The sequence below is a fragment of the Abramis brama genome, assembly GCF_963993115.1.
Source record: "Abramis brama genome assembly, chromosome: 8".
Taxonomy (NCBI): domain Eukaryota; kingdom Metazoa; phylum Chordata; class Actinopteri; order Cypriniformes; family Leuciscidae; genus Abramis; species Abramis brama.
The window spans coordinates 43,028,062-43,045,451 of record NC_139970.1 but is presented as its reverse complement, the minus strand read 5'-3'; the positions used below and the strand labels follow the sequence as shown (position 1 = coordinate 43,045,451).

General features: G+C 37.9%; 1 protein-coding gene across 2 annotated transcripts in view; it reads left to right on the top strand.

The window, feature by feature from the left end:
• edar (ectodysplasin A receptor) overlaps positions 1 to 17,390 on the top strand; it is a 57,331-nt gene that overhangs the window by 17,133 nt on the left and 22,808 nt on the right. For both annotated transcript variants that reach the window (XM_084123424.1, XM_084123423.1), the window contains exons 2-3: positions 3,567 to 3,645; positions 8,865 to 8,987. In XM_084123424.1, coding sequence (XP_083979550.1) covers positions 3,577 to 3,645; positions 8,865 to 8,987 — 192 coding nt within the window. In that variant the 5' untranslated portion in view covers positions 3,567 to 3,576. The remainder of the gene's footprint in view (positions 1 to 3,566; positions 3,646 to 8,864; positions 8,988 to 17,390) is intronic.

Genomic DNA, 17,390 nt, shown 5'->3' with positions numbered 1-17,390 from the left:
ATGTGACGGATGAAGCTGTGCTTCTCAAATGAATTAAATGTGAAGTTTAGGTCATTATAATTATGCTTGACAATAATTATTATTATTTTATTTTTTTAATTTAGCATGTTTTTCCTGCATTCTGTGACTGAATCATTTCTCTCTACACTGAAAACATTTAATATTCAACAATATTATTGATCTGTCTGTCTTAGGCTGGACGATGACGCAGTTTTCTTCTAGAAACAAACTTTGTTGTGTTATTTTCATGTTATCACTGTGAAGCTGCTTTGAAACAATCTGTATTGTAAAAAGCACTAAATAAATAAAGGTGACTTGACTTGACTTGAAAATAAATTGGTGTAGGATTTACTTTGAAACAGTTTTAACTAATTTATTTACATTTACATAAAAAGCAAAATGACTGAATGAAGATATTAAGTCTTATTTTCTAGAATAATTATCAAAATTAAGTGAGTTTATGCTTAAAACAAGAACAAGGGTCAGTAGGGTCACAAAAATAATCTTGTATTTCTTTTGAAGTAAGACACATTTGTTCTTATTTTATGCACAAGCTGACTAAATTTTTCAGAAAACAAGACTAAATATCTTCAGTCATTTCGCTTCTCCAGTAAATGTATCTGGATTTGAGAATGTTTCGATATTTGTGCTGGAAAACAAGCCAGAAACGCTGAGGAAGAACATCATGTCTTGCAGTGTGTGAGTGTCACTGCTGTCACACTGCATTCAATCTGTTGTTTGTCTCATATTTCATCTGATGGATGTTTTCATTCTGTTCCTCATAAGATGTCTCATTAAGAGGTCATAAATCACATCACAACATTGTGTTTGTTTTTAATAATGCAATCCAATGCTGGATTGAATGCATTCATATGAACTACACTGCACACGGAAAAAGTACCGATAATTGTTCTTTAACCCTAAAGCACAATGCAATGCTCACTGCTATTATGGTTTTTGTGGTGATTTCATTTGTGAGTGTGAGAGCATATGTGTGTCATTTTGCTCATTACAGACAGTCAATATTGTGTGAGGTCAAGGGTCATGCATGCAATCACCCAGGAGTGCGTTCCTGAAAGAATCGTTAGTCTGCTATGGTTGCGATTTCTGTCGTTAACAACATAGTTCAATGATTTGACGTTTCCTTAAACCAGCAAACATCATTGCAAACTTACGTGGTTGGAACTGCAGCTCTCGATAATAATTTAAAGGATAACTCTCGCCAAAATGCAACCTAGGGTCTTTTTGTTAATCTATCCGAGGCAAACTTTTGTTTAAAAGCATAATTACAATGGAAACGCCACTTTTAAGTTTGACTGTATTTTCGTTTTCGGTCAAATTGCCTCTTGAATGGGAGTGAATGGGGCACGACTATGATAGCATCAAAAATCGCTATTTTTAAAACACTAAGAAGGCTCGACACAACATGAAACTGTGCTGGAAGTATCACCAGCGGCTCTACACATGAACTCCAGCATTGAGAACAGTGTTTGTGTTCACAGAGTTTACTAAAGAGAAAGATTTTGAACAACTCACTGTCTCTGTGTCCGCCGGTGTTTTGACAGTCAAATATAGTCGATCTCTGAATGCGAATGAACTGACTCTGAATTTTAGTATTGCTTCATATATGAGGATCCTTTTTCAAATACAAGGTCAGTATTGATTTTCACTGACGACAAAACAACAAATTATCCGTGAATTTATATGGAACTGAGCTTTAGGAGCTTTCCATCTTTACTCTCCTCATGTTACGTTGCATTCAGAGATTGACTAGTTTTGACTGTCAAAACACCGGCGGACACAGAGACAGTGAGTTGTTCAAAATCTTTCTTTTTAGTAAACTCTGTGTTCACACAAAATGTTCTCAACGCTGGAGTTCATGTGTAGAGCCTCTGGTGATACTTCCAGCACAGTTTCATGTTGTGTCGAGCCTTCTTAGTGTTTTAAAAATAGAGATTTTTGATGCTATCACTGTAGTGCCCCGTTCACTCCCATTCAAAACGCAATTTGAAAAAAATACGGTCAAACTTAAAAGTGGCGTTTCCATTGTAATTATGCTTTTACACGAAAGTTTGCCTCGGGTAGATTAACAAAAAGACCCTAGGTTGCATTTTGGCGAAAGTTATCCTTTAATTGATAAAACTTTGTCTCTACCCACACACACCACACCTAAGATCCAGTTTCCATTGGTTGAACTTTCACATGACACTGGAAAACAGTGTCATGATCGCAACGCTGTCGGATTCTGGAAGTCCAATGGCTTTAGCGAAGCAGCATGTCAATGACACTCTGTGAACTACGCGTTGTCTTATGTTGTGTTTGGGTTCGTTCCAGACCACCTGCTCTAAATAAAGATATGCTACTATGATTTACTAATGTTTCGCTACGTTACAAACCAAAACGTGCATGTGAAACGCATCGTGTTTAATGATTACACTTGTGTTGGCGGCGCATTTTCAAACACAAATACTTGGTATAGTTTGCTCTCTAACTGAAAACAAAAATGCTTGGTTGAGCATTTGCTTGCATGCAATTTAGGTTTAATTTATTTTAGGTTCAGTTATAGTTTTTATTTATTTTCTAGTTAATAATTTTAGTGCTTTAGCTTGAACTTATTTCACTTTATTGCCAAGGCAACATTTCTAATTTACGCTTAGTTTAAGTTTTTCAAATGATATTTATATTTTAATTTTATTTCAGCTTCATTTCAATTTAACAGAAATGGATTTTTTTCTTTTTTTAGTTTTAGTTTTAGTTAACAATAATAACCCAGAATTGGGCATTGCATTACCAAGAAAAACGATACCTTAAAACCTTTTAGCAGCTCAATTTTGAAACACAGCGTCAAATTTTGGAACACAACTTGGTTGGACATATGGCTTTGACTTGTCAAATATAGATTTTGTATAAAATAAAAAAAATGTTTAGTTAACTTAAACTTCTATAACTTTTTTTGCGCATTCATTTTTTGAAGTGCAATAAACTTAACAAGATACATTTATTCAAGAAGCAAAATGACCTAAAAATGTATCAAAATTAAATGAGTTTTTGCTTTAAACAAGAACAAATATCTGCCAGTGGGGTCAGAAAAATAAACTTAATTCAAAGGAAAAACAAGTTTAGGTTACACTATTTTAAGGTGTCATTGTTACAGTGTAGTTATATATTTAAGTACTGAGTAATATTAATTAACTACATGTACTTACTATAGGGTTAGGGTAGGATTAGGGTTTGGTTGAGGGTTAGTTGCATGTAATTATGCATAATTTACTGTTAATACTATGGTAAGTACATGTAACATATGTAACAAGGACACTGTAAAATAAAGTGTTACACAAGTTTATTTTTCTGACCCTATTGGCAGACATTTCACTTGTTTTAAGCAAAAACTAGCTTAATTTTTTTAATTGTTTATAAGAAACTAAAACTTCTTATAAATCTTCAGTCATTTTGCTTCTCCAATAAATATATTTTGATTGAAGAATCTACAGATATTTGTCCTGAAACACTAAGAAAGTGTTGGATTCCCACAGTTGATCAGTTTTCACGTCTTTCTCTCTCGGCAGACTCTCTCTCATGGTGGAAGACAGAAACATGGGCGGGAAAGGAGGACGGACACCATCATGTCTCCTGCCTCTTCTGCTGGTAAGTCCCATCAACCCCGCTAAATCGAGCCGAGACAACAACCCGTCCAAACGCGACTACAAAGGTGTCTTTGAGCGTCATGTTAATCTGTCTCCCTCGCTCGCCCTCCTCCTCCACGAATCCGTCTGGCTGCCTTCCCAGAACTTAATTTCCCTGCGCAGCGTCTTAATGATAGGCTTTTAATGCCCTTCCAAAGAGCTGTGAGATACTCAAACGACAGGTTAGCTGCAAGTGAGAGGAGATCTGTATAATCCCGCTTATTATGACTAAATCGGCCCTTAGTGTCAATTGAGCCTTTGTTGAAGGGGAAACTGCTGCCATTTCATAACATGTAGAGCATTATATCTATAGAGCGTTATACCATGAAACTAACGTGCCGCTTCACCGCCCCGACATTCATTCAGTGACTATAGAGAGACTTCTAAAGCACCATGATGTCATGTCTAATGAACAAGAACAAGTCAACTCTATACACAACCACACACATGTTTAGCATAATGCACAAAATGAGGTGTTTTTGTCCTGTTTTCCAGTACAAATATCTACGAGAGAAAATCGTTAGTTGCAACGCAGCGCTCTGAAGCGATCTGTATCGTGAAAAGAGATGCACAAACTAATGCGGGGCTAGTTGTCACACACATGGTGTAAAACTTTCCACACACGCCAGCCTGACCAAACTTAGTGTATTTACTAGTTATCAACACTATATAGAGAAAAAATCGTGCCTTAATTTAAAAATCTTCAGATATCACTGAACATTTATTTAACCATAGCAAAAGTTAATTTCTTAAGTTATTTTTTCATCTCTGTTTTTTATTTAAAATTAGACATATGATATTATGTTAATCTCCAATCCTATTTAACAGTTGAGATCGTTCTTTAATGCTGATCTAACCAGCAGAAACACTCGCCGGGTTTAAACCCTCGTTGCACAGGCGGGGCATGTTGTCACACTGCGTTACAATGAGCCACTATTAGAACTATGATATTCTATGCTATACTTTTATGAATTATATTGAGAAACCATGAGAAAAAGGTGAAATAAAGACTATGGGCCCTATCTTGCACCCAGCGCAATTGACTTTGTACACTGACGCATGTATCATTCCTATTTTGCACCCGCGCAAAGCGCGCTTTTCCCTCCACAGAAGCACGTCGCTAAACTAGGGAATGAACTTGCGCTCCCTGGGCGGTTCAGCGCAAAAAAGGAGGCGTGTTCCGGCGCAAACGTTCCTTCATGCTATTTTGCAGGTTTAGAAAACAATTGCGCCACTAACCAGGAAAAAATAGTTTAAAGTCAGTGGCGCGTTGCGCATGTTATTCATATGCTATTTTAAGGGCGCATGCTTGGCCATAATCAATGTAGCGTGTGCACAACGCGCATACACTTTGATTCTCTCATCTACACAGAAGCAGCAGTTTTCATTTTTGCAAATCATACATTATTATGATAGATAGATAGATAGATAGATAGATAGATAGATAGATAGATAGATAGATAGATAGATAGATAGATAGACAATTTATTATAAAAGCATACATCTAGCTTACACATTTACCCAAATTATCATACTCCTTTTTAACCGAAGTTAATTTGGGTGGGTTTCTCCATCCCCAACGTCCCTGACGAGAGCGTTGCTCTCCTTGGCTGTGAACCGCTCCTGGCGCGCGTCTGGCAAATCCGCCGTTATAATAGGAATCCGCTTTAGAACAAAGCGCGTCTGCTCTTAAAGGGAATGTGAGATGACGCTCTGATTGGTTTATTTCACGTTACGCCCAAACCACACCTATGAATAATGAAGCTACTTCAGACCAACCCATTTTAGATTTGCGCCTGGCGCAAGAGTCATTTATCCCGCTGGGAAAATAGCAACAGCGCCAAGACCCGCCCACAAAGTTACTTGCGCTTTGCGCTTTGACACTTGCGTTTCAGATCGTTAAAATAGGGCCCTGAAAGTCAATGTTCAGAAATTATTAATTATGAATATGTTTTGCAGTACAGTAAAAATGCCATTATTTTACATGAAAAAGTTAATCGTATTTTATTGACAAAATATTTTTTATATTTTATTTGATTAGATCAGATAACATTTTAATCTGTCATATCTGGTCATGTTACAGTGAACCCACACCTATGGGGCATGTTGTCACAGTTCACTTCCATTCTCTCGGGGTAAATCAAGAAACAATTATACACCGTATTAATGAAACCAAACCACATAATTGTACTAGACGTGTGAACAAATAAATACTCTGAACCCTAAGTAGGTTTACACAGACTGAGAAAGTCTAAAAGCGTTAGGTTGTGCCCCGCTCTCCCCTAATAAACATGACTTGAGCTAGAAATGTGTTAGAAACATGCTTTTGATTAAACATGCAGCCGCTTCCTCCATTACGCAGCGTGCAGGAGTGAACCACTATGATGATGCATGATTTGCCTGCATTTCTGATTGTGAGCAGATCTGCATTAAACTCATCCTGTGAACTGGAGCTAAACCACAAAGCATCTCATTGAGCCCGAGCCAATCAGCATCCAGCTCCACCCACTCAGTGCATTCCTGCTCCAGTCGCAGCGTTTGGCCAATCAGCATCCAGCTCCGCCCACTCGGTGCATTCCTGCTCCAGTCGCAGCGTTTGGCCAATCAGCATCCAGCTCCGCCCACTCAGTGCATTCCTGCTCCAGTCGCAGCGTTTGGCCAATCAGCATCCAGCTCCGCCCACTCGGTGCATTCCTTCTCCAGTCACAGCGTTTGGCCAATCAGCATCCAGCTCCGCCCACTCAGTGCATTCCTGCTCCAGTCGCAGCGTTTGGCCAATCAGCATCCAGCTCCGCCCACTCAGTGCATTCCTGCTCCAGTCGCAGCGTTTGGCCAACCAGCATCCAGCTCCGCCCACTCAGTGCATTCCTGCTCCAGTCGCAGCGTTTGGCCAACCAGCATCCAGCTCCGCCCACTCAGTGCATTCCTGCTCCAGTCGCAGCGTTTGGCCAATCAGCATCCAGCTCCGCCCACTCGGTGCATTCCTGCTCCAGTCGCAGCGTTTGTCCAATCAGCATCCAGCTCCGCCCACTCAGTGCATTCCTGCTCCAGTCGCAGCGTTTGGCCAATCAGCATCCAGCTCCGCCCACTCAGTGCATTACTGCTCCAGTCGCAGCGTTTGGCCAATCAGCATCCAGCTCCGCCCACTCAGTGCATTCCTGCTCCAGTCGCAGCGTTTGGCCAATCAGCATCCAGCTCCGCCCACTCAGTGCATTCCTGCTCCAGTCGCAGCGTTTGGCAGCGAGTCTGCCGTGATTCATCTGTGTGTCGATCTGTGTTGAGTTACAGCGGCCAAACACTTCCCGTGTGCTAATTCACAGCTGGAAACAACAGCAAACGAGGGAGCGAGAGTGTTGAAATGCCTGTGAGGGTGACAAAGCCAAAATCCACAAACAACAAACTTGTTGTTTCACCTCGATTCACACTGGGTGACTTCATCCAGAGAACGTAATTTATGTTTGGGGAAATGAAACCGGAGGAGGACGGCGGAGAGCGACACGTCTGACTCTATTATCTGGTTTGGAAGCGCGATACGCTTGTCACTGATGTAACTAGATCACAAACTCACATTCTTGTGGCAGCTGTTGTTGGTCCCATTAGTTGAGGTTTGTTAATGAGTTAACTAATAATGAGCACTACAGAATACACTAATAGCCAGAGTCTGGGAGACTGCATGGCCTTTAAAAACTTTAAAAACTACTTCAAACTTATTTTAACGATCTAGTTTAATGGCTCAAGTGCACTTACGGCGTGTCCGAATCCACTTTTGCTAGTTTAACGACGGGAAAAATGGTCGGTGCTCCCGGCGCAGGTCTAAAAGGGTCGTCCCTATTCTCTTAATGAGTAATGGGTGTGTTTTGTCTATTCTCTTAATGAGTAATGGGTGTGTTTTGTCTATTCTCTTAATGAGTAATGCGTGTGTTTTGTCTATTCTCTTAATGAGTAATTTGTGTGTTTTGGGCGGAACGTGAAATAAATCAATCAGAGTCTCTTCTACGGGACAAGCCGGATTCCACCATATCTTTATGTACACAATATTAATTTTTTACAATGTAATCCTTTTATTTTTTAATATTTGGCTAGTTTGTGTGCTGCTGTGTGTGTGTGTGTGTGTGTAATAAGCAGTGTGTGTGTGTGTGTGTGTGTGATAAGCAGAGTGTGTGTGTGTAATAAGCAAAGTGTGTGTGTGTAATAAGCAGAGTTTGTGTGTGAAATATGCAAAGCAGAGTGTGTGTGTAATAAGCGGAGTGTGTGTGTAATAAGCGGTGTGTGTGTGTAATAAGCAGAGTGAGTGTGTAATAAGCAAAGTGTGTGTGTGTGTAATAAGCAGAGTTTGTGTGTGTGTAATATGCAAAGCAGAGTGTGTGTGTAATAAGCAGAGTGTGTGTGAGTGTGTGTGTGTGTGTAATAAGCAGTGTGTGTGTGTGTGTGTGTGTGTGTGTGTGTGTAATAAGCAGTGTGTGTGTGTGTGTGTTTGTGTGTGTGTAATAAGCAGAGTGTGTGTGTGTGTGTGTGTGTGTGTGTAATAAGCAGAGTGTGTGTGTGTGTGTGTGTGTGGGTGTGTGTGTGTGTGTGTGTGTGTGTGTGTAAGCAGTGTGTGTGTGTGTGTGTGTGTAATAAGCAGAGTGTGTGTGTGTGTGTGTGTGTGTGTGTGTGTGTGTGTGTGTGTGTGTGTGTGTGTGTGTGTGTGTAATAAGCAGAGTGTACGCGCGTTGTGGACCCGCCTATAGGCGCACATACTAACACACTCTTTAAATAACAAAAAATAATATTGCATTGACGTTAGTCCAGGTTTCAGTTGTTCTCAGTCTATTTCAAAACAGTAACGCTCCAGCAATGCGCCAGAACACACACTCGTTCTCAGACCAGCAGCCCACAGGTGCACAGATGGGCGCAAATGCATTTGCTAATTCAACACCGTGACGCAGGATGTGAAAAGACGCACAAAAACACTTGTGTCGCGAGTGTATGATACGGCCCTAAAACTACCTCAAACTTAAAATCCTCGAACTTTAGGATTTCTAAAGTCGATCTGTTCATAATTCATCACAGCAGTGATTCACTCCGCGGCTTATGTTAGTGTACTAGTTTAAGATATTAAAATCAGTCTGCTTTTAATTTCCCCAAACTCTCGGGTTGCATTGTTTGCTGATATAATAAATGTGTGTGTGTTGTTCGCAGGTGTCCAGCATGTCGTTTGTGAGAGCCGAGTACGCGAGTTGTGGAGAAAATGAGTTTTACAATCGCACAGTCAGCAGTTGCCAACCCTGCCCACAATGCCAACCGGGACAAGAGCCCTACATGGTGAGAAACACACGTTCACAGAAAAACATCCACACTCACACACAACTGGATTTAATCTCATCCCAGAAATGATCTTTCCCAGGGAATGCATGGGCCGATAAATTGTACACCTTTAATGCAATGTAAGCCGCTTTGGATAAAAGCATCTGGCAAATGCATAAATGTTCATGTCTGAAGAATCTTCATGCAGCTCAACAACAGATCATAGTGACCAGGACTGTCAGACTCCAAAAGAGACCAGAAACACCTTATAAACATCATAACCAGACACAACACTAGACAAATCAATCAAAGATCACAGCCAATCAGAGAAGCCTGTGGGCGGAGTCTCTCTGCAAACACACTGCACTCATAACCAAAGAGATAAGTACATAATCAAATTCATTAATATAATAATATTACACCATTTTAACATTATTAAAAACTAGTGCTGTCAAATTATTAAAATATTTAATCGCGATTAATCGCATTAATGTACTAGTTAACTCGCAATTAATCGCACATTTTTATCTATTCTAAATGTCCCTTGATTTCTTTTTGTCACATTATTTTTTTCTCATTTTAATGCTCTTATCAACATGGAAAAGTGGATCGGCTTGCTTTGTGCAGATGCTTTTTTACATTAGCATATACTGTAGTGTTCAACTTCACACTAACATTCTCACTAGGAGCAAATGAAATCAAGTGGTGTTTCAGACGATGATCGCTCAGTTCACAACGACAAAACACACAGATCACTTTGGTCTTGTCAATGGAAATATTTGGCAACTTTTTAAAAGTAAACTTTCCATTCAGAATCTTATTGGCATCCATTTCGGCGTCTCGCGCTCGCCATCCACTCAAAGCGTAACGTTAGCCTGCTACTCTTCGGCCGGCTCGCAAGCCCAAACAAAGTGTGTGCGACGTGCCTGTTGTTTTGTGTCCGGTCTAGCTAGATCCGGTGTGGTGTTGTAGTTTTTCTAACGTTACTAGTTGTTGCAACAGCATGTGAAAAAAAACTACAAAGTTTGCTAGGCCAAAAAGAACGTTAATCTCACGGAAAAAAAATTGACGCCGTTAAAATGGGTTTGTGTTAACGCCGTTAATAACGCATTTAACTGACAGCACTATTAAAAACACATACTGAGTGACTGCAAAAATCTTTTTCATAGAATACTCTTGTTTTTTTCCCCCTTTATTTTAAAGATCTGAGGTAAATTATCCATTGTCGCTTTTATTACAGCTGTAAACGGTATTCAAACTCGCATTAAATTCTTTTAACACACATAATTAGTACCTGAGATTATCATTGTCATATTTTGTCTAGAAATAGAAACAGTTTCAAATAGAATCACAATCACATACGTGACCCTGGACCACAAAACCAGTCACATGGGTACATTTTTTTAAATTGAGATTTAAACATCACATGAAATCTGAATAAATAAGCTTTCCATTGATGTATGGTTTGTTAGGATAGGACAATATTTGGTCGAGATACAACTATTGAAAATCTGGAATCTGAGGGTGCAAAAAAATCGAAACATTGAGAAAATCTCCTTTAAAGTTGTTCATTTATGTTGGCGATTGTGCAGCATTCACTCACAAAAATACATGTTTTATATATTTACAGTAGGAAATTTACAAAATATCTTCATGGAACATGATCTTTACTTAATATCCTAATGATTTTTGGCATAAAAGAAAAATCGATAATTTTGACCCATAATTTTATTATAGATATTGCCACAAATATACCCGTGCGACTCGAGACTGGTGACGTGATCCAGGGTCACACAGTCACATATAGCAGCTGATCAGGACAAAAACTTTGATTAACATCGAAAAGGTACACAAGCGTTCAAAAGTTCGGGGTTGATATGATTTTTTAGGTTTATATTTGATCAAAAATACAATAAAATATCGTTACAATAACTGTTTTCTGTGTGAATATGTTTTAAATATTGACATAAAATATGTCAAGCATATAAAGCAGCACAGCTGTTTTCCAGCATTAATAATAATCATAAATGTTTCTTAACCTTCAAATCATCATATTAAGAGTGATTTGGATCATGTGACACTGAAGACTGGAGTAATGATGCTGAAAATCCAGCTTTGATCACAGGAATAAATTACACTTTACTATATATTCACGTAGAAAACAGCTGATTTACATTCTAATAATATTTCACAATTTTTACTGTATTTATGATCCAATAAATGCAGCCTTGGTGAGCAGAAGAAAACAACTCTTACAAAAACATTAAAAAAAATCTAAACTTTTGACTGATTTTCTTTTACCTTTTATCACGTCGTGTCTGGTTAGGAGACGGTGTTACAGTAGTTCATGAGTCTCAGTGCACATATTTAACTCAGATGAGATCAGAAGACTTGAGATTTAGTGCTTGACGCATATGAACTACTGTTATGATACTTTAATGGTGCTTTTTTAGACAGAAAAGAAAGCAGGTTTGGAGCGACGTGAGACTCAGTAATGACCCTATGATAGAGGTGAAGTGTTGCTTTAAGAGCGGATGGTGTTTCTCGAGGCCACCCAGACCGCAGCGGCGTCACATGACACTTCAAAAGATCTCCAGTGTTTAAAGAGACACGTCTCAGCACTTTGAACAGCCGCAGGTTTGTCTCAAACACAAACCTCGTCCAAATCTGAGGACATTTTCAGTTAAACATGGTAAACGGAGCTGAGAATACTGCACTCTTTGTGGAAGATTAAAGCAGTATTTAAGAAACAAATATGGAAGGTACACTGCAAAAATCATGTTCTTCCTCAGTGTTTTTGTCTGATTTTCCAGTAAATATCTAAACATTCTTAAGTAAAGATACAAAGAAGCAAAATGGCTGAAGATTTTAACTCTTGTTTTCTTCAAAATGTATTAAAAATTAAGTGAGTTTATGCTGAAAACAAGAAAAAATATCTACCAATGTGGTCAAAAAAAAAAAAAAAACTTAATTCAAAGGGGAAAACAAGATTATATTTCTGACCCCATTGGCAGATATTTGTTCTTTTTTTTGTGTGTAGCAAAAACTTTTATACATTTTTCAGAAAACAAGACTTAATATGCTTCTCCAGTAAATGTATCTTGATTTAAAGAATGATTAGATATTTGTTCTGGAAAACAAGACAAAAAAACCTGAGTTTGAAAATCATTTTTCCATCAGAATCGTTCTTGTTTCTGGAAGCATGTGAACAATAAAGCATATTTCAGCTAAAATATGCACCACAACTATTACAGAAATAAGTGTATATTTGCATAATTATACCTCAGTGATATTTTTGTTTTTGGAGTGGCACTGAAAATTACACGCACAATGATCCTGGCATCGTCTTTCTCACTTCTACTTTCGCTAACAACACCTTCAGCCTGTAATTGAAATGAGCTGTGATCTAAATCAAACTGTCTTTGATTTGATGCTCGAAACATGTTTTTAAAGCACATGAAACGGATCTCTCGAGGCAGCAGCTTTCAGAGAGATCCTGCTGTAAATCATGGCGGAAGAGGAGCTTCAAAGTGCCAGTGTTGAAATCCTAGAAGAGCTGAGAAGCGCTTGAGAGCGGTGAACCAGACCTCGGGACTCCAGGGGGCGATAGAGTTTCCGAATGTGTCTTTAATCCACACAGATTGAGGAGGGAAGAACCGAATTCAGAAGAATCAAGTCTGTATCAAGTACTGTATTACAGGGATCACAAAGATTCATTCATCCACTGCTTTTCATTGTCTCTCTACTTGTATTCTGCACAATGAAAATCAAGTTGAATTTAATCTAATTTATTGATAATGCCCACACTCTTAAAAACCCAAAGATTGTTTTTCAGTGATCAAGAAAAGGATGAGATTTGCACTGGAACTGATACGGTAAAAACAAAGCCATCGTTTCTGTTCGTATCACAAGAGCTGAAACTCAGATATGATAATGGCCGTTTGGTTTCAGACACAATCCGACCAATCACAACAGACTGGGCCATCTGACCAATCAGAGCAGAGACCAATCACAACAGACTGAGCCATCTGACCAATCAGAGCAGAGTAGACCAATCACAACAGACTGATCCATCTGACCAATCAGAGCAGAGTGGACCAATCACAACAGACTGAGCCATCTGACCAATCCGAGCAGAGACCAATCACAACAGACTGATCCATCTGACCAATCAGAGCAGAGTGGACCAATCACAACAGAGTGAGCCATCTGACCAATCCGAGCAGAGACCAATCACAACAGACTGATCCATCTGACCAATCAGAGCAGAGTGGACCAATCACAACAGACTGAGCCATCTGACCAATCCGAGCAGAGACCAATCACAACAGACTGGGCCATCTGACCAATCAGAGCAGAGACCAATCACAACAGACTTATCCATCTGACCAATCAGAGCAGAGTGGACCAATCACAACAGACTGAGCCATCTGACCAATCCGAGCAGAGACCAATCACAACAGACTGATCCATCTGACCAATCAGAGCAGAGTAGGCTCTCGAAAAGGCGGGGTTTAGAGAGACTGAATCTTTGAACAAACCTTTTCAGACACTGTGAGAAAAGAGCCGATTCTGCAATGTATATTATGAGAAAATATCACAGGAATAAATTACACTTTACAATATATTCACATAGAAAACATTTATTTTAATTTGTAATAATATAAAAAAATAAAAAATATATTTTTTTGATCACTTGGTGAGAAGAAGAGACTTCTTTCTAAAACATTAAACAATCTTACCGATCCCAAAACCTTCGAAGAGTAGTGTTAAAAACTGAATCATGCTCCGATTTATATGATGCAATTAATGTAAAACACGTAAAACTTGCACAAAGAGTGAGCCCGAGCTTATTTTAATAACACATTTTACACTCGCCACTAGTTTAAGTTTCGCTTTAAATAAATGCGTTTAGGCTTGCAATGTTTTTCATTATACTATAAAGCTATAATTTATGTGTAACATTTTACAATATTATTTAACATTAGCTCATGCATTAACTAACATTAACAAATGTATTGTTCCTTGTTCATTACAGTATTTATCAATCTTTGTTAATATTAGATAATAAAAATACAACAGTTCATTGTTAGATCGTGTCAACTAATGAACCTTATTGTAAAGCGTTACGAATTCACAGTTAAATTCAATGTATTGCTTGTGGAGCGAGTGGAACTAAAACACGTTTAAAGTGTTTGGAAATATTTTAGTTTTTTGTCAGTAGTTTACATTATTTCTGAATGTAATAATAAAATATCACTTATACACTGATGCCACTTAAATGTTTTTTTTTTCTCAACAATGCAATTTTTTGTCCCGGTGCAAATTATTTTCCGGGGAAAATACGGAACTGAAAAAAATTAATCATTTAAAAACTATTACAACAGTAAAAGGCACTGCATTCCTGAACAATTCAATAACGCCGGAGCCCTCGGGACAAAGATGATCTCGATTCAGTCGGAGGAGATAAAAGACAGCGCATGTGTGTGTGTGTGTGTGTGTGTGTGTGTGTGTGTGTGTGTGTGTGTGTGTGTGTGTTCTTTCAAAAGTCAATAAACTGGAGCGAATGCATGTTGGGGGTAAATGTCAGGGCTTTTCAATAAGTCTTAAACCGGAGCAGATGTCGAGTACCAACATCTCAATCTCTTTTATCTTTGCTTTTCTCTTCATAATCGATACTGGAGGCCAAAAGAACAAAGAGCTTCACCTCTGCCCACCAAAGACGCATCATCCACTCATTACGCTAATTAAGAGCTCAGCGCTCCAGCACTGACGAGAACATTTACAAATGACAAGAAAATAATAGTAAAGCTGGAACGGCCTCAGGAGACGTCCTGACGAAGCTTTCATCACGCTCAGAGTCCTGACAGCTCCGCTTCAAAGAAATATATAACTATTAAAAGATTGAAGCATATTACATGGAGGAGTTGCAAAAGAAGGATGTTCTTCCTCAGTATTATTTGTTTGTTTTGTCCATTTGTTCTTGTTTTAAACAAACTCACTTAATGTTGATCCATTTTTCAGTAAATAAGACTTAACGGTAACACTTTACAATAAGGTTCATTAGTTAACATGAACTAATAATGAACTGCACTTCTAAAGCATTTATTAATCTTTGTTAATGTTCATTTCAGCATTTACTAATACATTGTTAAAATCAACAGTTTGTAACATTAGTTAATGTATTAACATGAACTAACAAAGAGAAATACATGTGTTACAGTATTTGGTAACACTTTATTTTACAGTGTCCTTGTTATATATGTTACATGTACTTACCATAGTAATAACAGTAAATTATGCATAATTACATGCAAATAACCCTCAACCAAACCCTAATCCTACCCTAACCCTATAGTAAGTACATGTAGTTGCTTAATATTACTCAGTACTTAAATATATAATTACACTGTAACAACGACACCTTAAAATAAAGTGTAACCCAGTATATTTGAATCTTTGTTAATGTTAGTTAATAAAAATACAGCTTTTCATTGTTTGTTCATGTTAGTTCACAGCGCATTAACTAAAGTTCACAAATACAACCTTTGATTTTTAATAATGTATTAGTAAATGTTGAAATTAATAATAACTTAGATTAATAAATGCTGTAGAATTATTGTTCAATGTTAGTTCATGTTAACTAATGAACCTTATTGTAAAGTGTTACCGTTAAGTCTTGTTTACTGAAAAATTGATCAACATTAAGTGAGTTTATGTTTAAAACAAGAACAAATGGACAAAAACAAAAATACTGAGGAAGAACATCCTTCTTTTGCAACACTTCCATGTAATAATATCTTCAGTAATGTTGCTTCTCCAGTAAATGTATCCTGATTTAAGATCGTTTAGATATTTGTGCTGGATCGTGAAGGAAAAGCATCATCAAATAGTTTCAGTGTGTGTGTGTGTGTGTGTGTGTCACATGTTTTGGTCCCTTCATCATCATTCCCAGATTTCCATCTCTGTGATTTCAGAGTTTCCATCACTGCACTATTATTCTAACATGTGCAATATAATCAGAATAAGGATTGAGTGGATTTTGGATCTGGATTATGAAATGCGATGATATGTATTATGTAAAGCAGAACGTCTCCAGATCTAATATGAATGCGGTCGGAGCCGAACGCTCCGCACTCGCGGGTGGGATGTTTCATCATCCGTGTTTTTCATTACACTACAGGCGCAGGAGAGTTGGAAGGTCGAGTCTTTAGCGGTGAATATTCACTGATTAAAACCAACTGGGTTTTTAGTGAAGTGCAGTGACTCTTTCTGAAGGTCACGTCAGTTACAGCATCACAGATCAAGTCAGCTTTATACAGCGCTTTATACAGGACAGACTGATTCAGTAATAAACAGAATCAATGATGTAAACTTCATCAAATATGAGACCAATTCTGCCGTAAAGACACTCAAAAAAACTGTCATTTCAGATCAATGTGGATTCATAGTGTCAAATATATGTTCTAATAACATTTTTCTAATGTTCATGTGTGACCCTGGACCACGTCACCAGTCTCGAGTCGCACGGGTATATCTGTGGCAATCGCCAACAGTACATTGTATGGGTCAAAATTATCGATTTATGCCAAAAATCATTAGGATATTCAGTAAAGATCATGTTCCGTGAAGATATTTTGTGAATTTCCTACCGTAAATATATAAAACATGTATTTCTGTGAGTGAATGCTGCACAATCGTGAACATAAATTAACAATTTTAAAGGAGATTTTCTCAATGTTTTGATTTTTTTGCACCCTCAGATTCCAGATTTTCAATAGTTGTATCTCGACCAAATATTGTCCTATCCTAACAAACCATACATCAATGGAAAGCTTATTTATTCAGATTTCAGATGATGTATACATCTCAATTTCAAAAAAAATTACCCATGTGACTGGTTTTGTGGTCCACATATTAAGTTATGAAAGATGTTCTCTGAATGTTCAAAACGTAAATGTGTTAAAAAAGTTTTTTTCTTGGTTAGACGAACATTCCAAAATGGAACGTTCCATTTTTCAAACATTATTGGAATGTTACATTTGAATGTTCTTTGAACATTCCGAAACTAGTAACAGCATTTAAAAAAAAATGATAAGCATCTAAATAAAACCTTCCAGAGAACATTATTAAAGACCAGATAACTCTGAACATAACTTTGAAAGAACCTCGCCAGATGTAAACCGGAATTATTCAGATCTATTCCGTTCAGTTTTGCTCTCGGTTCAGTCAAATCAATAATATCACTGAATATTAAGGGCCAGATTTACCAACAGCTCGCAGCACACACACTCTTTAAACGTTAAAAACTACTGTCAGGATTTACTAAAGACACACAGTGGAGAATTAGAGTGAGAACAGTGTTATTTATTGCGGCTGATATTATTGTTATTATACTATTATATTATATCTCAGTATTTA